Source organism: Bufo bufo, chromosome 1 (assembly GCF_905171765.1).
Source record: "Bufo bufo chromosome 1, aBufBuf1.1, whole genome shotgun sequence".
Classification (NCBI taxonomy): domain Eukaryota; kingdom Metazoa; phylum Chordata; class Amphibia; order Anura; family Bufonidae; genus Bufo; species Bufo bufo.
Window position 1 is genome coordinate 611639140 of NC_053389.1, and position 26747 is coordinate 611665886.

Genomic DNA, 26747 nt, shown 5'->3' on the forward strand with positions numbered 1-26747 from the left:
CTGTACTTGTCCTGAACATTGCAGTCTAAATTTGTGTAATCCTTTCAGATCAAGAACCATTTCTCAGTTCCATTCACTGTATATAAATTTGTGCAAAATGTCAAGTTGCTAGAGGCTATTGGAGTTTGTAAACCAGATGAAGAGTTCCACGTTCCGCTACATTCGTACAGGTATGTATTAGACTAAGTATATTTTACAACTTTTGCTAGATTTGTACAAAAGTGTGCACAGCAATTCATAATGCACCAGTGTTGGAGAAACACAGGTTTTTCAGAATCCTATACGTTTTAGGAGACAAATACTTCACAAAAAAAGTCCCTCCTATTACTAAATATTTCATTGAGACATCTAAGCAAAGTTTGACAAAAGTTGAGTTCCCCGACAGTAGTTATTTGCCACAGGAAGGGATTATTTAAATGAATTGTGTAGATAGCCCCTGTCCAAATGCCCTATATATGGAATTATAGAGGAGCTTTCTCCACTCCATGAGCCAGAGAGCGCTCTTACAGAGCAGCTTCTCTTCTGGCATTCTCAAGACATCTTTGTATTACATCTGAATGATGCTGCATTTCCTAAAATCAGCAGTTTGCCTCACTATTTATGAAATAAGAACATTAAGATCGTCCCAGGATTATTCTTTAGTTTGGAAAAACATGAACTTATTGTGACAATTGGCCAAGGTTCATCACATGGTCCCTGCCACAACACTTCTGTGCTGAAAGGAGTCACAGGACCACGTGGTGCCTCTTGACCAGTGATGCCAGAAGGTGCTGTAATGATCATTCTGGACATGCTTATGAATAGCTCCCCGAGTTTGTAATGTCGTACGATGGGGGGAAATGGCTCAGTACTATGAGCATCGTTCTTATTAAAGAGGTTTGTCTGGTGACAGACTACTTTTAGTAAGGGCGTAATTTCACATGTACTGCCTTATACGTGGTTTGGCCACTGTAGTAAAGCACCACATGTTATGTTATATTGTACTTAATTACTAAAGGGGTTGTCTCATGGCATTTATTGTGTAGACAAAGTTAATGCCAGCCACTTACTAATGTATTTTGATTGTCCATATTGCCTCCTTTGCTGGCTGGATTAATTTTTCCATCACATTATACGCTGCTCAATTCCAGGGGTTACGACCACCCTGCAGTCCAGCAGCGGTGGCCGTGTCTGCACACTATAGGAAAAAGTGCCGACCTACACGTGCTCCCATGGTCCCGACCACCAGAGGCGGATGCTTTTTTTTCCGAAAAGTGTGCAAGCATGGCCACCACTGCTGGATTGCAGGGTGGTCATAACCCCTGGCTATGTGCAGTGTATAATGTGATGGAAAAATGAATCAATCCAGCAAAGGAGGCAATATGGATAATAATATATTAGTAAGGGCCTTTGTCTACATGATGGTAGTGAGAGAGAGACCACCGCACACTCAAGGTTATCATGCAAATAAAAATTATTTTATTCTGACATGTCCTCCAATGGGTACAAAAGTAATAACGGAGAGATGCCAATATTGTGACTCCGAGTCTCATGACGTTTTGGTCGCCCCGAACCTTGGTCACATAAGTCACACAGGTAGAGTATAAGCAGAAAGGAGGGCCCCCGTGGGACAGTGGGAAAGCACTGCTGGTGGAGGTTGTGGACCAGTGTGTCTACATGATAAACGCCATTTTCTGAATTGAGACAACCCCTTTAAGTTAATTAAAAATTCCTCACTGAGGTTTACTGCATTTGTAAATGCTTCCTGCACTGGTCTGTTCTGCTGTGTTCATTCTCATTTTCTCCCTTTTTTTTCCGGTTTTATTAAATTTCAAGATGCCAACTATTCTTGAAGCCAGCGGGTGCTCTAGCTGGGCAGTTTAAAGAGTCTACAACCTATATTATGTGGAAGGAAATGCTGCACAGGAGCAGTGAAGTTCAATGTACACTTCAGTGTCCGTCCACAGAGACCAACTTTCTGCCTCTTATCGTGAATTGCACAGCAGTGCCTGATGAGATCAATTTTATCACCAGTAATGGGGAAAAGGACTGGGACCCAGCTTACATAATTCATCTTTACCCCTCACTGACCATTAGGAACTTGGTACCTTACTCACTGAGATACCTGCTTGAGGTAATGTCTACAAAGATAGCCCTCCACAGTTCCAAGTGCTCACCTGATAGATAGTTGGATGGTTATACAATATATAAAGCACCCTTGTAAGGATTAATCACTTTCAGGGAGGCAGCCCAAAACTACAATTCAGAATATGCTACTGTTCCAATGAACTTCCAGGTTCTAATGCAGTTTAGTGCCAGATTGAAAGACTTCATTTTCACTGTATTGTTCACTATTTGTATTCAATGGCAAAATTATTGATGGCCCTGCATGAGGGGAGTACATCCTGTTGTCCCAGTAATACTGTAAGAATTTGTCACATTTCAGGGAACAGCAGAAGCGCACATGTTACCAGAGGGAAGCTCTTGTGATGTCCTGAATTGTCGAATCAGTGGTGAAATCATGGAACTTGTCCTTATCAAATATCAGGGCAGAAACTGGAACGGTCACTTAAGGGTTCATGATGGTCTCCCTGAATTTTTCCCTATATGTTTTACGGCTGAAACCTCTGAAGTTATGACAGTGGACCTCTCTGTGCACGTAAAACGCATTGGAAACCGCATGATCCTCTCTGTCTTTTGTCCATATTGGATTATTAATAAGACATCACGCATCTTACAGTACCGCGCAGAAGACATTCACGTCAAACACCCATCAGACTATAGAGATGTGATACTTTTCTCTTTCAAGAAGAAGAACATCTTCAGCAAAAACAAGGTGCTCCAGTTTATTTCTTTGGCGTGTTAGTCAGACAGTTCTGTACCTAACCCTTTAACAAACTATTCATGACTCCGTAGTACAGTGTGTGTACATAATAATATTTCTGGCCACTATATGACTTGTATCTCGCATTTAATCCCTGTGTATTCCACTGCACAAAGAAGTAGCAAAGAATCTGATTTCTAAAATTCTCCTACTCAGAAGCAGCCCCAGAATCATGGATTACATTACAGAAACGTACTGACCTGTATGGTTGTGAATAAAGCACTTGGGCTGCAATATAGGCTTCCCATTTAGCTGCATCTCTTTGTCATGTGTGTGGTGTGTATCTCTTCTGTATCACGCCTTTCCCTCCCCTCTCTCTGTTGACTTGTATTGACATGTGGTATATGATTCCTCTGTAAGCTGCTCCGTCCTGAATGGATTCAAAGCATATTTCAAATAGCAAAGCAATTAGCAAGGGAAGGGGAGAAGATAAACAGCTGATAATCTGTGAACTAGACATTTCTCATTGAAACTACATATTACAACGTTTTCTTATGGTCGCTTGTACTGTTGATTTGAGCATCCAATATTGACCGTGGATTTCTTCTGATTCTCTGAATTCTTTGATGATATTATGTATCAAAGTCTTCACTATTTAAGAGTGAGGAACATTTTTCTGAAAATGTTCCACAATTTTTAGACGCAGTTTTTCCCAGATTAGTGAACCTCTGCCCATCTGTGCTTTTGGAGAGATTCTACCTACCTATCTAACTTTTATGTTTATTTTTTTATACCCAGTCATGTGACTTCAGCTGTTTTTATTAGTACTGCTTACTTTTCCAACCTTTTTTTGCCCCTGCCCCAACTTTTTTGAGATGGGTTGCTGCCCTCTCACTTTCAACATCTGATGCATGTTCTGTGGTCTCTTGTGAATGAAATATGGGTCCATGAGATTTACAAATCCATTGCATTCTCTTTCTGTTTCCATTTAATTACATTTTACACAGCGTCCCAAGTCTTTGGAATTGGGGTTGTACTACCATATATCCTATGCAAGCTAGTACTTATAGGCGTTGTCTCACGTAAGCAAATGGCATTTATCATGTAGACAAAGTTATTACAAGACACTTAGAAATAATAATACAAGGCGCTGGGAAATAGTGTGCAGGCATGGTCACCACTGATGGATTGCAGGGTGGTTGTAACCCCTAAAAACGAGCAGTGTATAATGTGATGAAAAAATGAATCCAGCCTGCAAAGGAGGCAACATGGACAATCACAATACATTACTAAGTGCCTTGTAGTATCTCTACATGATAAATGCCACTTGGTGAAGTAAGACAACCCCTTTAATCCCATGTCACCTAATCTGTACAGGAAACCCAAAACCTAAAAATTTCTACTAGTATGGGCTCATGCACACAAGCATGTGCCGGCTGGGCCCATGCTGCGGAACGCAAATTGCGATCCGTAATGCACCGGCCATAGGGCCGCTGTCTACAGATGTGGACCCATTCAATTGAATAGGGTCTGCGATCCGCATCAGACGGTATGTATGCACTACCTTTTTGTGGTGCGGAGGCACAGCCCGAAACCGTTCCGCACCTTCCGGATTGCGTAACCATTCAAGTGAATGGGTCCGCATCCGTGATGCGCTGCAAAAATGTTTGCGGGCCGCAATACGGACCCGGCCAGCACACGTTTGTGTGCATGAGCCCTAAATATGAGGCTGTAACAGTGGTCACACTTCTAATTATGCTTCTTTATGTTTCAGGATAATAATATTTTCTGTTTTGTTGTGGCCATTTTTGTAAAAGCGATTGTCGGTTAGCTTCTCAAGTACTGATAGTAAGACTGTGCTTCTGTCAGCAATATTACCACGGTGACATTATTACCATCCGTTACTAAGAAAGTTTGGGTGGAAATACTCTGTAGGCTGAAATCACACATGTCCTTTTGGTGCAGTTTTTGGTACAGTTATCTGAGACAATGATAGGACAGACAAATATAATTACTTCCTTTTATACCCTTACCCTTCCTTTTCAAACAATTCCTTGCTTTGGGGTGAAAAAACTGCATCAAAAGCTGCATTAAAAACTGCATGTGTGAGTCATGTATGTATGATAAGTCATCCATTATAAAAGCAAATTCATTTTAAACAGTAAGGATCTTCCATTGTACTGATACATATTCTTGCTTGATGCAGATCCAGCTGTGTATTTCCACAAGTTCCTGGTCATCTGGATTTTCCCTGGATACAGTAGGAAGTTATGGTTGCGTGAAATGTCCTGCTGGTAAAATTGAATATTTGGTAAGCGTCAGCTTTTTTGGGGGCAGAAGAGAATGTTTTTTTCACTTGTGGGGGTTCGATATTTTTTTTTTTAGGAGATAGCTGTACAGTTCGATGATGTAAGTGTGATCATGTATACCTTTGTGTTAATACATTTCGTTTTTATTGTTTCCAAATGTTCAGGTTGGAGTGAACATTAAAATGAGCAGTTTTAATCTGACACGGATTATTACCATGACTCCATTCTACACCCTCGTCAACAAGTGTGGACTGGAGCTTGAAGTGGGAGAGGTTGAAGCCGATGGGTCATTGCCAGATCTAAAATGGCACTATGTTTCATCATCTGAGGTATAATGGCTCTTAACACTCAACATTAAATTGTGTATTCCAAGAAGCATGTAGTTCTCTAGTGTGCACAGGGCCCATATTCTACCACTAAGCACGTAGGCAGAAGGTTCTTATTTTAACATGGTATCACATAAAAATAAGTGTACATGGTGCTAACTGATTCCGCGGCACGGTTAAAGGCCTCTTTACACTACTCGATGCAGATTATAGCTAACTAGCATTCGTTCCATTTAAAGGTGCCACTGAGTGCTTGTTCATCGGGTAATAGATAATTGGTCATCTAAACTAGCACCTAAGTCATTGTTTACCGACGGCAGATTGTTCAGTCTAAACAGCGATCTGCTGCCCACAAACAATGATTGGGAATGAGCAATGGCATTAGCAATTGTTCCTCCCCATACTGTAAAGGGGATCATCTGTCACCGCTGATGAGCAGGTGATTGTCGGGAAGGAACGTTTCCTTTGTTATTAAGGAGTAAAATAACAAGTAATCTCAACAATTAAACAAGCAATGAGACAATAGAAGAGATGTAATGAACTGCCTTCAGCATTGCATCAAAACAGGGGGGATTGTATATTAGGATCTTTTTAAAACTCCATTTGCTTGTTTTTATGCTTTTGCTTTGGGCTGTTTTGTTTTGAGGATGCCATAACCCATATTTGTGTATGCTTTAATAGTCTCACAGTTTGTTTTATTCAATAACCATAGGCCAATAGCTGTAACAAAAATGAAAGATGGGAAATCCAGGCAATAATTCATGATGAGATGATATTGTTTAGGTAGCGATCAGTACATAGATAATAATTGTTTGCATTACATTTTTATTGCAGTGTGTGCCATTCTGGCCAGAAAATGTCTCTGGGAAGTTATGTGTCCGAGTGATTGGCTGTGCTGGAACATCTAAACCCTTTTTCTTCAACCAGCAGGATAACGGCACTTTGCTTGTTATTGAGAGTATGGTAAGTAGATTGAGGAGTGCAAATAAATTCTCTGTATGGCCATTTGTAGGTGGACACCTCACCATGCCCCCTATAGGAGTGTGCTGAACGTTCCTTTCCAGTGCCGTGGGATTGACATGGCATTGGGTTCCCTTTAAAGCGGCTCTCTTACCAGGATCAACCCTACTAAACCAGACATACTGCTTGTTAAGGCTCATCATGCTGATTAAGGCTAGGGCTACACAGCGACATGTGTCGCACAACAAAAAAGGTAAAACTACACTTCTACGTGTCACACCAATGTCGCGCAACATTTTTTGTAATGATATTGCACTGCGAAATTCTACGACTTCAACACAACAGTCGCACAAAAATCCAACTTGGATGGATTTTTTGGGACTGTCTTGTCGCAGTTGCAGTATGTCGCAGTGCGACACCATTGACTATCATTATAAAATATGTTGTACGACTTTTCGGCAACAAGAAGTCACACGACCCATGTTGTCATTTAGCTTTAGTCTTAAACTGTACCTTTTTTTTGTCTATATGCTAAACAGCTGCTGAGAAATCTGTGTGTTTATTCATATGCAAATGAGGAATTGGAGCACCAGGTGGCTGTTACAATGCAGTGTTCAAATGATTCAGCCCCACCTCCTGGTGCTCCAATTGCTCATTTGCATATGAATAAAAACATAGATTTCTCTGCAGCTGTTTATCATACAAACAGAGGAAAGGTATTGTTTTAATCAGCATGATGAGCCCTACCAGGCAGTATGCCTGGTTTACTAGGGTTGATCCTGGTGATGGAGCCTCTTTAATAGCTAGAACAGTGTCCCCTCGCCTTACAAGTTCCACCACTCCAAAATTGTTAAACCATGGGGGGAATTCATCTTTCCCCCTACATTTCTTTTCTGGCATAAAGAAGTCTGAAACCCAGTGTTCGTGACTTTTTAAATGCTAGTGCATTTCTACGCCACCCATGCCACTTTCCAAAATGGTGAAGGGGGCTGGGTCATCAATTCGGGCACAGTTATCTTCATTTACACCAGTTTTCTTTGGAAAATGAAGGGTGAAATCTATGGCAGTGTAAGCGCACGGAAGCGACTGGTTCCGCATACGGTCCGCAAAAAAAACCAGAACGGACACGGAAAGAAAATGTTTGTGTGCAAGAGGCCTAAGTCATCAATATCAGATTAGTGTAGGTCTGACACCTGTCACCCCCACTGATCCGTGGTCTCCATAAACTATGCAGTTTACAGAGCAGAAGCAGAAGGTTCCATCCAGTATGTACTGGCCATGCTGGGGTAATGCAGCTTGGCTGCCACTCAAGTGAATGGGAGCTGAACTTCAGTACACCGGCAACTACACACAGTATGGAGGTTTTGCTTCCACTCCGTGCACTGTATGGTTTCTAGTGCCACAAATGCCTGAAACAATTGATCAGTGGGGTATTGGGTGTCAGACCCCCACAATCTTATATTCATCCTTTAATTGGAAGCATGGTTATCCTTATAGATAGATAGATAGATAGATAGATAGATAGATAGATATAATATATATACATACATGAATATCATTGTTTATATTTCCAGAATACAGGACTTCTGGTGGATGTCAGCATCTCGGATCACTCAATAGTAATTCAATTCTCAGATTACTATGAAGGATCTGCCCCTGCACTGATCATGAACCATACCGCTCGAGCTGAACTGACATATAGTCAGAGGTAGGACCATTAAATTACATGTCGTGTTGATGATGTGTCATGTGTGAGTGTATTTTCACACATTGTTTTTGTGTTTTTCTCCCACAATTAACATAAAAACAAACAGAAAGTGCACAAAACAAAGGTAAAAACCCTACAGTTTTCAAAACCAATACATTTTGTAGAATTTTGCACAAATACCAACCATGGAGCATGTAACGACACCCATACAGTTCCTCTTGTGTCCTTCTCTCCAAATTTTGCATTCATTTTCAGTTAAAAACAATAGAATAGTATTAAATTATTTTTTTTAAAACAACTTATATACTGAAAACCTTACAGTGGTATTGAAGGCATTGACGAAGAAATGGTACTTTTACCTGGTGAAACAAGGCTGTTTGCATGGGCGGATCCAACTGGCACAAAAAAACTGGTGTGGACATATAGCCAAAGCAAGGGGGAGCTGGACCTGTTGAAGGTAAGACTACAAATGCAGTAGTATACACAAGTCATGCAGATGTATGCTCTGGGGGAGAGTTATCAAAACGAGTTCAAAGGAAACCTGGCTTAGTGAACCGTTCATTTTCCAAAGGAGCTCTGAAAAATGAAGGGTGGAACCTGATTAGTTACTATGGGCAACTAAGCCAGTTTTCCTTTGCACCAGTTTTGATAGATCTCCCCCTGTGTTTATCTGTCTTTATTTCCTTTTATTGTATAGTTTTGGTTTAAAAATAAATAACTAGTTTTATGTTTATATTTTACTAGCAGAAGGATCCGGCTTCGCACGGGTATATTTCATCTATTTCATTTCATGTTTGTGTGTGTCGTTAAAAGATATCGACAGTATCACCCATAACAGTTAACTCCACAGCCTCCACCCCTTAACACTGACTCCCCCCCCCCCCCCCCCCGTGCCCCGCCTTCTTAAAATGGGACCTCTACAGCAGCCCACCCCTTAACTTTGACCTTTACAGCAGCCCGCCCCTTTAACAGTGAGTTTCACAGCACCCCACTCCCTTGACAGTGACTTCCTCAGGGGTCCGCCCCCTTAATAGTGACCTACACAGCACCCCATCCCTTTACACTGACCTCCATATGGGACCGTCCCCTTATCTGTGACCTCCACTGTTCCCTGCCCCCTTTACAGAGACATCCACAGCACCCTGCCCCTTTAAGGCTAGGGCTACACGACGACGTGTCGCGTGACATTTTGTGGGATTTTTACAATTAATTTAATTTACAATGAATATATGTATTGTTAGAAAGTAATGAAGCAGAATTTGTGGTACTCACTTCTTTCATAAAACACCTCTGTATTCAGCTAGCTTAACAGATTGGCAACTGCCCTATCGGCTACCTGAATAAAGAAGTGTTTTATGGAAGGGATGAATACCACAAATTCATCTATGTTAGGGCTCATTCACACGACCGTGCCGTTTTTTTGCGGTCTGCAAAACATGGATGCCGCCCGTGTGCCTTTCGCAATTTGCGGAATGGAACGGACGGCCCATTATAGAAATGTCTATTCGTGCGGAGTGCTGTCCGCATCTTTTGCGTCCCCGTTGAAGTGAATGCTTCAGTTTTTGCGGCTCGGATGTGGAACCAAACCACGGTCTTGTGAATGAGCCCTTACTCTGTTGCTTTGAAGAGACTGTATTGCTGTGATTGCTGAGCACCACTAATTGCACCTGGATTACACACATAATAGTAGGTGCAGAGTGCTGGTGTCTTTCTACATTTTAATTCTATGAATGATGTGTTTAGATTGGAGTCTCTTACTCTAGACTTAAAGTGGCATTCCTGTCTGAGACATTGCGGCATATCGCTAGGATATGTCTCTATTGTCTGATAGGTGTGGGTCCCAGCAGTTGAGAATGTAGCGAGGAAAGTGGTGGCTGGAGGACCCCGGCCACCACCAAGCGCTCTCCCAGCCAGTGCTCGGCTATTTTCGGGGGCCCCCATAGAAATAAATGGAGGGCAGCCGCGTATGCGCTGTGCGCCCTCTGGGACTTTGCCGGCTGCCTTTACGAGATAGGTGCGGGTCCCAGCTGTCAGACAATGGGGGCATACCCTAGTGATATGCCGACATTGTCTGAGATGGGAATACCCCTTTTTAATAAAAACCCTACTGGCACAAGAGGTAATAAATCTGGCACATTATAGAGAGTTTCATGCACATGAAAGCAACACAAGCAAGGGAGCAGTTTCTTGGTGTGCATCTTGTTAAACAAGGTGGGCTACAGAGGTCAGCCTGGGCACGCTTCCGCCACCCATCCCCTAGCCACTTTTTATGAAAGTGACGAGGGTGATGGACGAAGCCAAAAAGTCAAAAAAATTTGTGCAAAATAGCAGTTGCGCCAAAAATTTGTGACATTTGTATTCCAGAAAACTGACGTACAGGGACGTTGCTAGAGTTGGGGCCCAAGCATATCTCTTCCATCCCCTGCCACAGTACTAAAGGCATGTTTGAATGGATATTACATTGAGCACTATCACAGATACAAGTTGGGTCCAGAAGTATTTGACACAATCTTCATGATTTGGGCTCTGCATGCCATCACATTGGATTTGAAGTAAAACAAATGAGATGCAATGGAAGTGTAGATTTTCAGGTTTAATTCAAGCGGTTAAACAAAAATGTCCTGTGAAATTGCAACCATTTTTCTACAAAGCCTCTTAATTTCAGGGGCTCAAAAGTAATTGAACAAGTTAACATTATCCTAAATAAAATGTTCATTTCCAGCTCATCCCTCATCCCCCTTTGACCTTCTTGGGACAGGAAACAGAGAGGTTAAAAGGTCCCTCCCACCTGCACCCACCAGTGTCCTTCCTGCCCCTACAGGGAATAGACACAGAGGTTCCCTGCTCTAGGGTTGAAGAGATTCCACAAGAACTTTTAGGAGACGGAGATATTACCTTCCCCTAAGAAGTGTCCTTGGATGCCTCCTCCGATAGGTCCTCTATTTCTTCTGGGGTAGCCCGTAGTTTCAAGAGACACCTCCGGACCCTTAAGTTAGTGGACGTCTGGCGCATACTATTCCCCACTACCAAGGACTACACGTTTTTTTCTGCCTCACACAATACTTACCACCGTCTTGACTAAATCTTCATTTCTCACTCTGCTTGATTCACGACCCGCCGCGGGCATTAAACCAGTCTTATTTTCAGATCACTGCCTGACTTGGATTGCATTAGACATTGGAGACTCTACCAGATCTTCCGGTTCCTGAAAACTTAATGACAACATACTTAGAGACCCTGTCTGTGCCGCTGACATTAGATCCACCTTCTCTGATTTTGCAGCGATTCACGAATGCGACCCTCCTAGCCCGACTATCCAATGGGAAACTTTAAAATGTGTAGTTAGAGGCAGACTTATCCTACATGCTTCTAGACTTAAGAAAATTTGATCTGGGGAGGTAAAAACACTACTGCAGAAATTGTCCGGTTTGGAGCAGAAGCATAAAGGGTCACTCTCCACTGCGGTTTTCCAGGAGCTCTGTGAGACCCGCATTGCTCTTAGGAAAATAATCGATCAAAAGTACCTGGGCGCTAGGGATAAGCTGCAAAAGCTTTTCTATGGTCATGGAGATAAGTGGTAGAATGCTGGTGAGAATGTTGCGGCCGAAAGCGAACGCCTCGTATATTCCCTCCCTGAATCGTAGGGGAGGGGCGGATACACGCGACAGGGGACATTCTCCAGGAATTCCACTCTTATTATGAAGAACTGTATAGTTTGCGAGGGAAGTTCGCTGATTTACCCCTAGATGCCAAAACTAAGAAGATCAGGGAATACATCTCTGGTCTGCTTGGCTATAAGCTGTCCTCTGACCAAAGGGAAGGGCTAGAGTGAGAGAACGGTATTTGAGGTTCATAAAACGATAAAGGGGTTGGTAGCTGATAAGAGCCCAGGTCCTGACGGCTTCACGCCTCGCTTCTACAAACACTTTCTGGAAGATATTTCCACCCCCTTTACCAGAATGTGTAATTCCCTGGCAGGTGGATCGTCTTTCCCTCCCCAGGCCCTGATGGCCCACATATGTGTTATCCCAAAGCCAGGTAAAGACCCTCTGGCCTGTAGCAACTACCGTCCAATCTCTCTGATTAATGTGGATGTAAAGATCTACGCAAAAATTTTAGCAGATAGATTGAAGCCATTTATGCCCTCTTTGATCCACGTGGACCAAGCAGGTTTTGTCCTGGGGAGGGAAACCAGAGACAACACCATACGCTCTCTGGCCATCATAAATAGGGCTAACAAAATAGGGTCCCCTCTTTTCCTTCTCTCGATAGACGCTGAGAAAGCGTTCGATCGCGTAGATTGGACTTTTCTGGACGAGTCCCTGAGGGCGTTCGGTTTCGGCCCTGGCATGATTGATAGAATACTTGCTCTTTACCGAGACCCTAGCACCCGGGTACGAGTTAACGGATCATTATCGACACCCTTCCGTATCCGTAATGGCACCAGACAGGGGTGTCCACTCTCCCCTCTGCTATACATTATGGTTATGGAATTTCTAGCCAGAGCTCTCAGAGCCAATGAGTCTATCAGGGGCCTGAGATTGGGAGAACTGGAGTCGAAGATTGCCATTTATGCAGATGATCTCCTTATTTATTGTACAGACCCATTGGTCAGCTTTCCTAATATTCTGAAGGAATTTTCGACCTTTGGAGACCTTAGCAACTTTAAAGTTAACCTCCATAAGTCAGAGGATCTTAATATCGCTCTGCCGTCAGCCTGGGTCAATACTCTGCAATCCTCATTTCCTTTCCGTTGGGCCCAGGGCCATATTGTATACTTGGGCATGGTTATTCCCTCTAATTCATCTGATCTCTTCCCACTTAACTTTACCCAACTTATTGAGGACATTAGGAAAGATTTGCAGGTTTGGAAGGGGTTGCCGCTGTCCTGGTTTGGTAAGATCCACACACTTAAAATGAATATACTCCCACGAATCTTGTACCTTTTCCGCACTATTCACATACCCCTGCCGAGCGCTTTCTTCAGGACTCTTAGATCCATGTTTCTAAAATTCATCTGGGCAGTCTCTACTCCCAGGTTAAGGATGAGATTCTTGGTCCGCCACAGGTTAAGGGGAGGCGCGGGGGTCCCGGACCTCCCAAAATATTATAAAGCCACAATCCTTTCATATATTTTGGACTGGTTTCATAATGGACATTCTAAAAGGTGGATTCAATTTGAGAAGCAGGAGGTGGGGTTTCCAGTTCAGAATCTGCTCTGGATTTCTAAGTCTAAAAGACCTCCGCGGCTCCCTCTATTGACCTCGGGCGTACTAGGAATATGGGATAAAAGTGCAATACCCCTGGGCCTCACCCTATTCCCTAGCTTCTTGATAACCCTGATTTCCCTTTTGGGCGTGAGCCGTAAATCTCTTTTGGGTATTGAACGGGCAGACAACCCTACTATATCCCTAGTTATAGAGAAAGGCTCCTTGCGTCCGCTGTCTAGAGGGGCATGGCTCTGTTATGGCAGTTTAAAGACTTTCTTGACCTCTTTAGGCCCCAAGGAAAATCTTTCTAGAGACCTCACTACCTTTGAAGCGCTTTGCCTCCAATCATTACCCCCCCCCCCCCCCCCACACACACACACACACACACACACACACACACACACTTAGTGTCTCTGATCTACGGGCTGCTCCAGAGAAGGGACGACTCTGCTTCGACCCTGCCCTTTGTGAGAGCATGGGAAAAGGAACTAGGGAAGTCATTTTCTTCAGAGCAATGGGAGAAGGCATTCGAGTTATCACATAAGTCGTCCTTAAGTTGCGGACTCCAGGAAAAGAATTTTAAGATCCTGTCCAGATGGTACAGGATGTCAGACCTGTTACATTCTTCTCTCCCTTCATGCCCTAGCACATGTTGGCGATGTGGCCAGGAGGTGGGCAATATGTCACACATCTGGTGGTACTGTAGTAGATTAACCCCCTTCTGGAAGTCCCTCAACGACCTATATGACCGGGTCAGTGATAACACAACCAGGTGGACACCGGAGGGAGCGTTGCTCTCTATGTTCCCTGGTTCTACCGCCACGCTGAAAAAAGGCCTCCTGAGATTCTTTGTGCAAGTCGCTCGCCTGGTCATACCAAGATATTGGAAATCCACTACTGCCCCTCATTTTAAGGACTGGCTCAACACCTTTGAGAAAATTCACAGAATGGAGGAGCTTTTGGCGGAGGACACGGGCAATTCCAACAAATACTTAAAAATTTGGACCCCTTGGATTTTGTTCAAAGGTTCTAGTGAATTTCAAAATTGGTTGAGCAGGGTTGATGCCAGTTCTTAAGAGGATCATACCTCTCTACAGTGTTTTTAGGACTCTCGGGAGTTTGTGTATGAGCTCTTGGGTATTCTAACCATGAATGGGCAGGTTTGGAGTTATTATTGTTAGGTTCCGTCCCTCACTACAATACTTGTCAGGAACCATCTTTGGAAGTCTTTTGTGTTTTACCAGCTGGATTGCCTCAACAGTTCTAATTACTTTAATTGAGAGTCCTGTTGTGATGTCATGAGGGAATCTCTGGAAACCGAATTACCTGCAAGTCTAATTCCTATTTTTTAAACCGTAGAGGACCCTCGCCGTACCCTGAAAACACCGGTGCCGGCGTATTAACCCCTTGTATGCCGCAGTCAAAGCTAACCTTGGCATGCAGAGGGTACTGGTGCCCTCCGCTTCTCCATCGGGTTCCCGCGCTGCAGTGACGGGGACCCAATGGTAGAGAAGGCAGCCGATGCCTTCCATAGGCATCGGAGCTTGCCTTCTACGGAAGCCTGTGAGATCCAGCCCTTAGTTGGGTCTCAGTCAGGCTGTCAGCATAAAAAAGTGTAATACCAAGCGATCAGAGTCATATGCATCCCAAAATAATACCCATTAAATAGATAACTCATCCCGCAAAAAATTTGACATTTGCCCAAAAAATAAAAAAAACTATGGCTCTCAGAATATGGAGACAGTAAAACATGATTTTTATTAGTTTTTTTGTTTCAAAAATGCTTTTATTGTGTCAAACTAAATAAATAAAAAAAAGTATGCATATTAGGTATAGACACATCCATAACTACCTGCTGTATAAAAATATTACACGACACAACCCCTCAGGTAAACACCTTAAAAAAAAATATTTGGCACCTTACATCACAAAAAGTGTAATACCGAGCGATTAAAAAGTCATTTGCACCCTAAAATAGAACCAATCAAACCGTCATCTCATAGCAAAAAAAAAATTAGCCCCTACATAAGACAGTCGCCCAAAAAATAAAAAAAAAATATTGCTTTAAGAATATGGAGACTAAAAAAATTTTTTTTTTCAAAAATGCTTTATTATGTAAAACTAAAACAAACAACCAAAAAAAGTTGTCCTATTGGGTATTGTCGCTTCCCTAACAACCTGCTCTATAAAAATACTACATGATCTAACCTGTCAGATAAACATTTTAAATAACAAAAAATAAAAGCGGTGTCAAAACCGCTATTTTTTGTTAGGGTACTTTCACATTAGCGTTTTTGTTTTCCGGTATTGAGTTCCGTCACTGGAGCTCAATACCGGAAAAAAACTGATCAGTTTTATCCTAATGCATTCTGAATGGAGAGCAATCCGTTTAGGATGCATCAGTTCAGTCCCTCTTACATTTTTTGGACGGAGAACATACCGCAGCATGCTGCAGTTCTCTCCGGCCAAAAATACTGATCACTTGCCGGAATGTCGGAATTAATTTACATTGAAGTGTATTAGTGCCGGATCCGGCATTAAGTGTTTTCCGGCAAAACGGATCCGGCTTTCCGGTCTGCGAATGCGCAGACCTTTTAAAAATGCAAAAAAAAATTCATACCGGATCCGTTTTTCTGGCTGACAACGGAGAGATGGATCCGGTATTTCAATGCATTTGACAGACTGATCTGCATCCGGATCCGTCTGACAAATGCCATCAGTTTGCATCCGGATTGCCTGCTGGAATCCTCTGCCGCAAGTGTGAAAGTACCCTTACCTTGCCTCACAAAAAGTGTAATATAGAGCACCCAAAAATCATATGTACCCTAAAATGGTACCAACAAAACTGCCACCTTATCCGTAGTTTTCAAAATGGGGTCCCTTTTTTGCAGTTTCTACTCTAGGGGTGCATCAGGGGGTCTTCAAATGTGACATAGCAACTTAAAATTATCCCAGTGAAATCTGCCCTCCAAAAACAATATGGCGTTCCTTTCCTTCTGCGCCCTGCCGTGTGCCCGTATAGCAGTTTACGATCACAAATGGGGTGTTTCTGTAAACTACAGAATCAGGGTAATAAATATTGAGTTTTGTTTGGCAGTTAACCGTTACGTTGTTACTGGAAAAAAATTGATTAAAATGGAAAATCTGCCAAAAAACATTTTCCTTTAATTTGTGTGGAACATCTAAAGGGTTAACAAAGTTAGTAAAATCAGTTTTGAATACCTTGAGGGGTGTAGTTTCAAAAATGGGTTTATTTTTTGGTGGTTTCTAAAATGTAAGCCCCACAAAGTGACTTCAGACCTAAACTGGTCCTTAAAAAGTGGGTTTTGGGAATTTTCAGAATAATTTTAATATTTGCTTCTAAACTTCTAACGTCTCCAAAAATAAAATGGCATTCACAAAATGATCCAAACATAAAGTAGACATATGGGAAATGTAAAGAATTAACTATTATATGAGGTATCACTATCGGTTTTAAAAGCAGAGAAATAGAAATTTGGAAAGTTGCACATTTTTCTAATGTCACGAGAAAACAATCTCTGAATGGCTTGGATAAGTAAAAGCGTTCCAAAGTTATTACCACATAAATTGACACGTGTCAAATAAAAAAAAAAAAACGGCCTTAAGGTAAAAAATGGCAGGGTCCTGAAGAGGTTAATACTTTGTAGAGAATCCTTTGCAGGCACTAACTACCTGAAGTCTGAAACCCATGGACATCACCAAATGCTGGGTTTCCTCCTTTGTGATGCTTTGACCATCCTTTACTGCAGCTGTCTTAAGTTGTTTGTGGGTCTTTCTGCCTTAAGTTGTGTCTTAAAGGGGTGGTCTCACTTCAGCAAATAGCATTTATTATGTAGAGAAAGTTAATACAAGACACTTACTAATGTATTGTGATTGTCCATATTGCTTCCTTTGCTGGCTGGATTCATTTTTCCATCACATTGTACACTGCTCATTTCCATGGTTACTTTTTATGTGGTAATTTATGGTTTCCACTGTGACTCCCCCATTAACTTTCTCTACATGATAAATTCCTAAACCTTTTCTCCAATTAGGATGTGAATACCCTCAAATTAAGGGCTCGTTCACATGAACGTTTTTGCGTTCTGTATACAGGCCGTTTTTTGAGTTCCGTATACGGAACCATTCATTTCAATGATTCCTCAAAAACTGAATGTACTCCGTATGCATTCCGTTTCCGTATTTCCATTTTTCCGTTCCGTTCAAAGATAAAATATGTCCTATTAATGCCCGCAAATCGCGTTCCGTGGCTCCATGCAAGTCAATGGGTCCGCAAAAAAAACTGAACACATACGGAATGTACTCCGTATGTCTTCCGTTCTGTTTTTGCGGAACCATCTATTGAAAACTTTATGCCCAGCCCAATTCTTTCTATGTAATTACTGTATATGCCATACAGAAAAACGTAATGGAACCGGAAACACTACTGAAACAAAAAAACTGAAAAACTGATCCGTTAAAAACGACCCGCAAAATACTGAAAAAGCCATACGGTCGTGTGAACAAGCCCTAAAGCTGAGAGTCTGCACTTTAAGCCCATATTGATTATATAACCGTATCTTGAATATGTTTTGTTAAACAGCTAATATGCCATAACTTGTCACTGTCCAAATATTTCTGGCCCTGACTGTACAGGAGAATATAGCACCACATACCTATCACATCCAGTGATGTATTTAATGTTAATGTTCTCTTTCCTAATCTTCTCCATTTGGCCCAGACAACACATGACAACTTCTTTCAGCCACATCTTGTCTCTGTATAGTTTGGCACACAGACTTCTTAGATTCTTCACTTTTCATCATCCTCCCCCTCCTACTGCCCCAGGATTGTCATCCTGCTGCTTCCCTAATACTGTGCCCGATTTGGTTTCCAATACAGGAATTCCTCAATGTGTTCCCAAAAGTCCCACCAATCGTAATAATTCCCTCCCAAAGTGCCTCAGTAGTAATAGTGGCCCCAGCAGTGATAATCCGCCCCAAGAGTGCCCCTGTTAGTAGTACTGCCCTCTATATTGTGCCCAATAATAATAATGCTCCCACAAAGCCCACAGCAGTAATAATGCTCCATCGTACCCCAGTAGTAATAAGGCCCCCTATAGTGCTCCCAGTACAAATATGGCCACTCAATAAGTCTCCCCATACAGCCCTGTAGAGTTATAATGCTCCTATTGTGTTCCCAGTAGTTATAATGCCCCCTATGGTGCTCCTGGTAGATAGAATGCTCCCTCCAGTACTCCCAGTAAATATAATGCACCCATAGTGCCCCCCTGTAATTATGATAGCCCCCTGTAGTGCCCCAAGAAGTTGTAATGCCCCCTGTGGTAGCCCCAGTAGGTATAATACATCCTTGTGCCTTAGTCAGTTCGATGCCCCTCTGTAGTGCCCCTAGTCGCATAATGCCCCTCTGTACTGCTGCCTTTCGGTATAATACCCCTCTGTACTGCTGCCAGTTGGTATAATGCATCTCTGTACTGCCCCCAGTCAAAATAATACCCCTCATAGGTATAATACCCCTCTGTAGTGCCCCCAGTCGATATAATGCCCCTCTGTGCTGCCCCAATCAGTATAATGCTGCTCTGTGCTGCCCTAGTCAGTTTAATGCCTCTCTGTACTGCTCCCAGTCAGCGTAATGCCCCCAGTCGGTTTATTATAGTAGTATTATATTAGTTTTAATGCCCGACACCTTTCCCCCATAGTGTCCCCAGTAATAACTCATCAACGTGAACACGTTGCCTGCTTCCTGGCACAGGCGTTCAATTATGTCATTGCGCCGCCTGCGCCGTTCTACACTATCTTTGGCCTCAGAGCTAGTGGCCTATGAGCGTGTACAGCGGGACAGGGACGGCAATACTGTTGTATAGTCGGCAGCCACTAGGTTCTGGGCCCAGGACAAACCATGTGGGGCCTAAGCCTTTTTTTTTTTTTTTTAACCTAATAACTTCCCTGCTGACATACAAGATTGATAAAATCCTCCAATGTGTACATTGCTGATAAAATATCTATTTGTAGCAAAGAGCGGTCTCAATTTGCTTCACCTTAATAAGGAAACCAAAATGCAGAATTTAATGCATTTAATGTTTTCTTTTCAGGATGAAAGTGGTCAGTTTGCTTACAGTCCTGAGATTCAGATTCATTGGGTGTCATTCCTTGATGGACGCCAGAGAGTCCTGCTTTTCACAGAAGATGTGGCTTTAGTGACAAAGGCCCGCCAGGCTGAAGAAATGGAGCAACCAGATCAGGAAATAAATATATCCATCCATAGTTTGGGGCTTTCTCTGATCAACAATGAGAGCAAACAAGAAATCTCTTACATAGGCATCACAAGGTAAGTGTGTTAAAATGTTCATCTAATTCATCCAATATAGGGTATGCAGTAATAATAATGATAAATATGCACATATGGTCTCCAATAATTAATCTGCCACAAATATTTTGCATATCTGAGAAAGTGCTCGAAGGGCGTGTTTGTTGTTTTTTAAGCATATTCTACCAAATAAATTTCATAGGTATTTAGTTTAACCACTTAAGGACCACAGGTTTATACCCCCCTAAAGACCAGGCCCTTTTTTACAAATCGGCACTACACTACTTTCACCGTTTATTGCTCGGTCATGCAACTTACCACCCAAATGAATTTTACCTCCTTTTCTTCTCACTAATAGAGCTTTCATTTGGTGGTATTTCATTGCTGCTGACATTTTTACTTTTTTTGTTATTAATCGAAATTTAACGATTTTTTTGCAAAAAAATGACATTTTTCACTTTCAGTTGTAAAATTTTGCAAAAAAAACGAGATCCATATAGAAATTTTGCTCTAAATTTATAGTTCTACATGTCTTTGATAAAAAAAAAATGTTTGGGTAAAAAAAAAATGGTTTGGGTAAAAGTTATAGCGTTTACAAACTATGGTACAAAAATGTGAATTTCCGCTTTTTGAAGCAGCTCTGACTTTCTGAGCACCTGTCATGTTTCCTGAGGTTCTACAATGGCCAGACAGTACAAACACCCCACAAATGACCCCATTTCGGAAAGTACACACCCTAAGGTATTCGCTGATGGGCATAGTGAGTTCATAGAACTTTTTATTTTTTGTCACAAGTTAGCGGAAAATGATGATTTTTTATTTATTTTTTTTCTTACAAAGTCTCATATTCCACTAACTTGTGACAAAAAATAAAAACTTCTATGAACTCACTATGCCCATCACGAAATACCTTGGGGTCTCTTCTTTCCAAAATGGGGTCACTTGTGGGGTAGTTATACTGCCCTGGCATTCTAGGGGCCCAAATGTGTGGTAAGGAGTTTGAAATCAAATTCTGTAAAAAATGACCTGTGAAATCCGAAAGGTGCTCTTTGGAATATGGGCCCCTTTGCCCACCTAGGCTGCAAAAAAGTGTCACACATCTGGTATCTCTGTATTCAGGAGAAGTTGAGGAATGTGTTTTGGGGTGTCTTTTTACATATACCCATGCTGGGTGGGATAAATATCTTGGTCAAATGCCAACTTTGTATAAAAAAATGGGAAAAGTTGTCTTTTGCCAAGATATTTCTCTCACCCAGCATGGGTATATGTAAAATGACACCCCAAAACACATTCCCCACCTTCTCCTGAGTACGGCAATACCAGATGTGTGACACTTTTTTGCAGCCTAGGTGGGCAAAGGGGCCCATATTCCAAAGAGCACCTTTCGGATTTCACAGGTCATTTGTTACAGAATTTGATTTCAAACTCCTTACCACACATTCGGGCCCCTAGAATGCCAGGGCAGTATAACTACCCCACAAGTGACCCCATTTTGGAAAGAAGACACCCCAAGGTATTCCGTGAGGGGCATGGCAAGTTCCTAGAATTTTTTATTTTTTGTCACAAGTTAGTGGAAAATGATGATTTTTTTTTTTTTTTTTTTTTTTCATACAAAGTCTCATATTCCACTAACTTGTGACAAAAAATAAAAACTTCCATGAACTCACTATGCCCATCAGCGAATACCTTGGGGTCTCTTCTTTCCAAAATGGGGTCACTTGTGGGGTAGTTATACTGCCCTGGCATTCTAGGGGCCCGAATGTGTGGTAAGGAGTTTGAAATCAAATTCTGCAAAAAATGACCAGTGAAATCCGAAAGGTGCTCTTTGGAATATGGGCCCCTTTGCCCACCTAGGCTGCAAAAACGTGTCACACATCTGGTATCTCTGTATTCAGGAGAAGTTGAGGAATGTGTTTTGGGGTGTCTTTTTACATATACCCATGCTGGGTGAGATAAATATCTTGGTCAAATGCCAACTTTGTATAAAAAAAATGGGAAAAGTTGTCTTTTGCCAAGATATTTCTCTCACCCAGCATGGGTATATGTAAAATGACACCCCAAAACACATTCCCCACCTTCTCCTGAGTACGGGGATACCAGATGTGTGACACGTTTTTGCAGCCTAGGTGGGCAAAGGGGCCCATATTCCAAAGAGCACCTTTTGGATTTCACAGGTCATTTTTTACAGAATTTGATTTCAAACTCCTTACCACACATTTGGGCCCCTAGAATGCCAGGGCAGTATAACTACCCCACAAGTGACCCCATTTTGGAAAGAAGAGACCCCAAGGTATTCGCTGATGGGCATAGTGAGTTCATGGAAGTTTTTATTTTTTGTCACAAGTTAGTGGAATATGAGACTTTGTATGAAAAAAAAAAAAAAAAAAATTTTTCCACTAACTTGTGACAAAAAATAAAAAATTCTAGGAACTCGCCATGCCCCTCACGGAATACCTTGGGGTGTCTTCTTTCCAAAATGGGGTCACTTGTTGGGTAGTTATACTGCCCTGGCATTTTCCAGGGGCCCTAATGTGTGGTAAGTAGGTAAATGACCTGTGAAATCCTAAAGGTGCTCTTTGGAATGTGGGCCCCTTTGCCCACCTAGGCTGCAAAAAAGTGTCACACATGTGGTATCGCCGTATTCAGGAGAAGTTGGGGAATGTGTTTTGGGGTGTCATTTTACATATACCCATGCTGGGTGAGAGAAATATCTTGGCAAAAGACAACTTTTCCCATTTTTTTTATACAAAGTTGGCATTTGACCAAGATATTTCTCTCACCCAGCATGGGTATATGTAAAATGACACCCCAAAACACATTCCCCAACTTCTCCTGAGTACGGCGATACCAGATGTGTGACACTTTTTTGCAGCCTAGATGCGCAAAGGTGCCCAAATTCCTTTTAGGAGGGCATTTTTAGACATTTGGATACCAGACTTCTTCTCACGCTTTGGGGCCCCTAGAATGCCAGGGCAGTATAAATACCCCACATGTGACCCCATTTTGGAAAGAAGACACCCCAAGGTATTCAATGAGGGGCATGGCGAGTTCATAGAAATTTTTTTTTTTTGGCACAAGTTAGCGGAAATTGACTTGGGACAAAAATTTCAATCTTTCATGGACTCAATATGCCCCTCACGGAATACCTGGGGGTGTCTTCTTTCCGAAATGGGGTCACATGTGGGGTATTTATACTGCCCTGGCATTCTAGGGGCCCTAAAGCGTGAGAAGAAGTCTGGAATATAAATGTCTAAAAAATTTTACGCATTTGGTTTCCGTGAGGGGTATGGTGAGTTTATGTGAGATTTTATTTTTTGACACAAGTTAGTGGAATATGAGACTTTGTAAGAAAAAAATAATAATAATTCCGCTAACTTTGGCCAAAAAAATGTCTGAATGGAGCCTTACAGGGGGGTGATCAATGACAGGGGGGTGATCAATGACAGGGGGGTGATCAATGACAGGGGGGGTGATCAATGACAGGGGGGTGATCAGGGAGTCTATATGGGGTGATCACCACAGTCATTGATCACGCCCCTGTAAGGCTTCATTCACACGTCCGGATGCGTTTTGCGGATCCGATCCATCTATCAGTGCATCCGTAAAAATCATGCGGACATCTGAATGGAGCTTTACAGGGGGGTAATCAATGACAGGGGGGTGATCAGGGAGTCTATATGGTGTGATCACCACAGTCATTGATCATGCCCCTGTAAGGCTTCATTCAGACGTCCGGATGCGTTTTGCGGATCCGATCCATCTATCAGTGGATCCGTAAAAATCATGCGGACGTCTGAATGGAGCTTTACAGGGGGGTAATCAATGACAGGGGGGTAATCAATGACAGGGGGGTGATCAGGGAGTCTATATGGGGTGATCACCACAGTCATTGATCACGCCCCTGTAAGGCTTCATTCAGACGTCCGGATGCGTTTTGCGGATCCGATCCATCTATCAGTGCATCCGTAAAAATCATGCGGACATCTGAATGGAGCTTTACAGGGGGGTAATCACCACAGTCATTGATCATGCCCCTGTAAGGCTTCATTCAGACGTCCGGATGCGTTTTGCGGATCCGATCCATCTATCAGTGCATCCGTAAAAATCATGCGGACATCTGAATGGAGCTTTACAGGGGGGTGATCAGGGAGTCTATATGGGGTGATCACCACAGTCATTGATCATGCCCCTGTAAGGCTTCATTCAGACGTCCGGATGCGTTTTGCGGATCGGATCCATCTATCAGTGCATCCGTAAAAATCATGCGGACATCTGAATGGAGCTTTACAGGGGGATGATCAGGGAGTCTATATGGGGTGATCACCACAGTCATTGATCATGCCCCTGTAAGGCTTCATTCAGACGTCCGGATGCGTTTTGCGGATCGGATCCATCTATCAGTGCATCCGTAAAAATCATGCGGACGTCTGAATGGAGCTTTACAGGGGGGTGATCAATGACAGGGGTGTAATCAATGACAGGGGGGTGATCAGGGAGTCTATATGGGGTGATCACCACAGTCATTGATCACGCCCCTGTAAGGCTTCATTCAGACGTCCGGATGCGTTTTGCGGATCCGATCCATCTATCAGTGGATCCGTAAAAATCATGCGGACGTCTGAATGGAGCTTTACAGGGGGGTAATCAATGACAGGGGGGTAATCAATGACAGGGGTAATCAGGGAGTCTATATGGGGTGATCAGGGGCTAATAAGGGGTTAATAAGTGACGGGGGGGGGGGGGGTGTAGTGTAGTGTAGTGGTGCTTGGTGCTACTTTACTGAGCTACCTGTGTCCTCTGGTGGTCGATCCAAACAAAGGGGACCACCAGAGGACCAGGTAGCAGGTATATTAGACGCTGTTATCAAAACAGCGTCTAATATACCTGTTAGGGGTTAAAAAAACCACATCTCCAGCCTGCCAGCGAACGATCGCCGCTGGCAGGCTGGAGATCAACTCTCTTACCTTCCGTTCCTGTGAGCGCGCGCGCCTGTGTGCGCGCGTTCACAGGAAATCTCGGCTCACGCGAGATGACGCCTATTGGCGTTAGTGTGACCTGGGAGCGCCGCAGAAATGACGCCTTTCGGCGTTAGCGTGGCGGGAAGTGGTTAACTTGAACCTAAAGTGTCACCACTAGCGCTTCTCCAATTTTTTGACTCAAACAGGAGAGGGGGCTTAATAAGAAGGAGCATCTCCAGATATGTGCCGTTTCATCCAAAAATTGCACCCACCATTCTAGCATAAATCTGCCCCTTTGTGTGTAGTGAGTTTTAAAATTCTTTTGAAATGTGGTATATAATAATATATATTGTGGCATGCTGTAGTATATAGAATGCTATAATAATATGTACGTATGTATGTGTATATATCAAAAATTTACTCACCGAAATATTCTTTTCCTGGAGTCCGTAGGCAGCACAGCATACAATAGGCTAATTGCCTCCTAGGTTCCACCTCCTAGAGACATGTTAACATAAAAATAACATCAAGCAGACAGAGCTGTATCAGAGGTATCAGAAAGGCACAGAGCGGCACATTTATTAAGACCGGCGTTTTAGACTCCGTTCTTAATATACCCCTGCGCTGGCGGTGGATCCGCCAGAATTTTGAAGAGGCGTATCCAGCTCCGCTTCTAAATGTAAGACCATGTGTCTGAATTAGAGATGTAGTCCTTTGGAGATCTTTCCGGAGTTGTTTTTGAGAGGGGTCTATTATTCGCCAATCATCCAGGTAAGGTATTACACATATCTACTCCAATCTGAGGGCTGCTGTCAGAACTAGTACTACTTTGGTGAAGACTCTAGGACGGGGATGGCCAACCTGCCGCTCTCCAACTGTTGCAAAACTACAACTCCCAGCATGCCCAGACAGCCTACAGCTATCAGCCTACAGCAGGGCATGGTGGGAATTGTAGTTTTACAACAGCTGGACAGCCGCAGGTTTGCCATCCCTGCTCTAGGAGCAGAGGTTATCCCATAGGGAAGGCAGGTGAACTGTAGGTGCAGTATATCTGTTGGCGTTTGAAATGCTCCTCTCAAGAACTTCCTGTGACTTGGCAGAATGAGTATGAGCAGGTATGCCTCTGATAAATCTATAGAGGCTAAAAAGTTGTTTTTATTCAGGATTGCCATAACTGATCGGATGATCTCAGTACAGCAAATGAAGTTTTGAGCGAATCGACTTCGGATCTTGGATCCGAAGGTCGATTCACTCGTTCCTAGTGCTATACGAGATAAACAGATATGCTGGGAGCAAGGGACCTCTGACTGAAAAACCCTCTATACGTCCAGTGGACTGTGAAGTGATACCGCTCCCTGTGTGCTACTCTGACAAGTAAGAGCTTCAATTCATAGTGATGTCTCCTTGTAACAGACCTAGAGAATAAAAAAAACTATTGGGACTCTGTGTCTTTCTGATAACTTTTATAGGGTGCAAGAGCTTTGTCTAATTGATGTCATTATTGCTAATTAACATGTCTTTATGTGTTTGTACTAACGGGCAAGTAACACATTGTATGCTGTGCTGCCATAGGACGATCAGAAAACCTATATAGTGCACGCCTCACCAGACCTTGGCCCAAAGTCTATAAGTAGCAAAAAGAAAACTGTATCCAAGGCAGTGCTTTAAAAAAAGGTTGGTCCTTTATTGTGTCAAATGTGACATTTCAGCCCTTTTGTGAGCCTTTCTCAAGCTGGAACGTTGCATTTGGAACAATAAAGGACTATTTACTAATTTTTTATGTGCTGCCTTGAATACAGTTTTCTTTTTGCTATGTATACAGTGTGTATGTGTGTATATGTATGTGTGTGTATATATAATATATATATATATATATATATATATATATATAGTACAGACCAAAAGTTTGGACACACCTTCTCATTCAAAGAGTTTTCTTTATTTTCATGACTAGGAAGGCATCAAAACTATGAATTAACACATGTGGAATTATATACCTAACAGACAGGTGTGAAACAACTGAAAATATGTCATATTCTAGGTTCTTCAAAGTAGCCACCTTTTGCTTTGATTACTTCTTTGCACACTCTTTGCATTCTCTTGATGAGCTTCAAGAGGTAGTCCCCTGAAATGGTCTTCCAATAGT

At 42.6% G+C, this 26747-nt stretch overlaps 1 protein-coding gene across 1 annotated transcript in view; it reads left to right on the plus strand.

The window, feature by feature from the left end:
* VPS13C (vacuolar protein sorting 13 homolog C) overlaps positions 1 to 26747 on the plus strand; it is a 352162-nt gene that overhangs the window by 283794 nt on the left and 41621 nt on the right. The window contains exons 57-65 of the mRNA XM_040413678.1: positions 49 to 170; positions 1816 to 2113; positions 2426 to 2815; positions 5010 to 5114; positions 5277 to 5441; positions 6273 to 6401; positions 7973 to 8106; positions 8428 to 8563; positions 19429 to 19664. Coding sequence (XP_040269612.1) covers positions 49 to 170; positions 1816 to 2113; positions 2426 to 2815; positions 5010 to 5114; positions 5277 to 5441; positions 6273 to 6401; positions 7973 to 8106; positions 8428 to 8563; positions 19429 to 19664 — 1715 coding nt within the window. The remainder of the gene's footprint in view (positions 1 to 48; positions 171 to 1815; positions 2114 to 2425; positions 2816 to 5009; positions 5115 to 5276; positions 5442 to 6272; positions 6402 to 7972; positions 8107 to 8427; positions 8564 to 19428; positions 19665 to 26747) is intronic.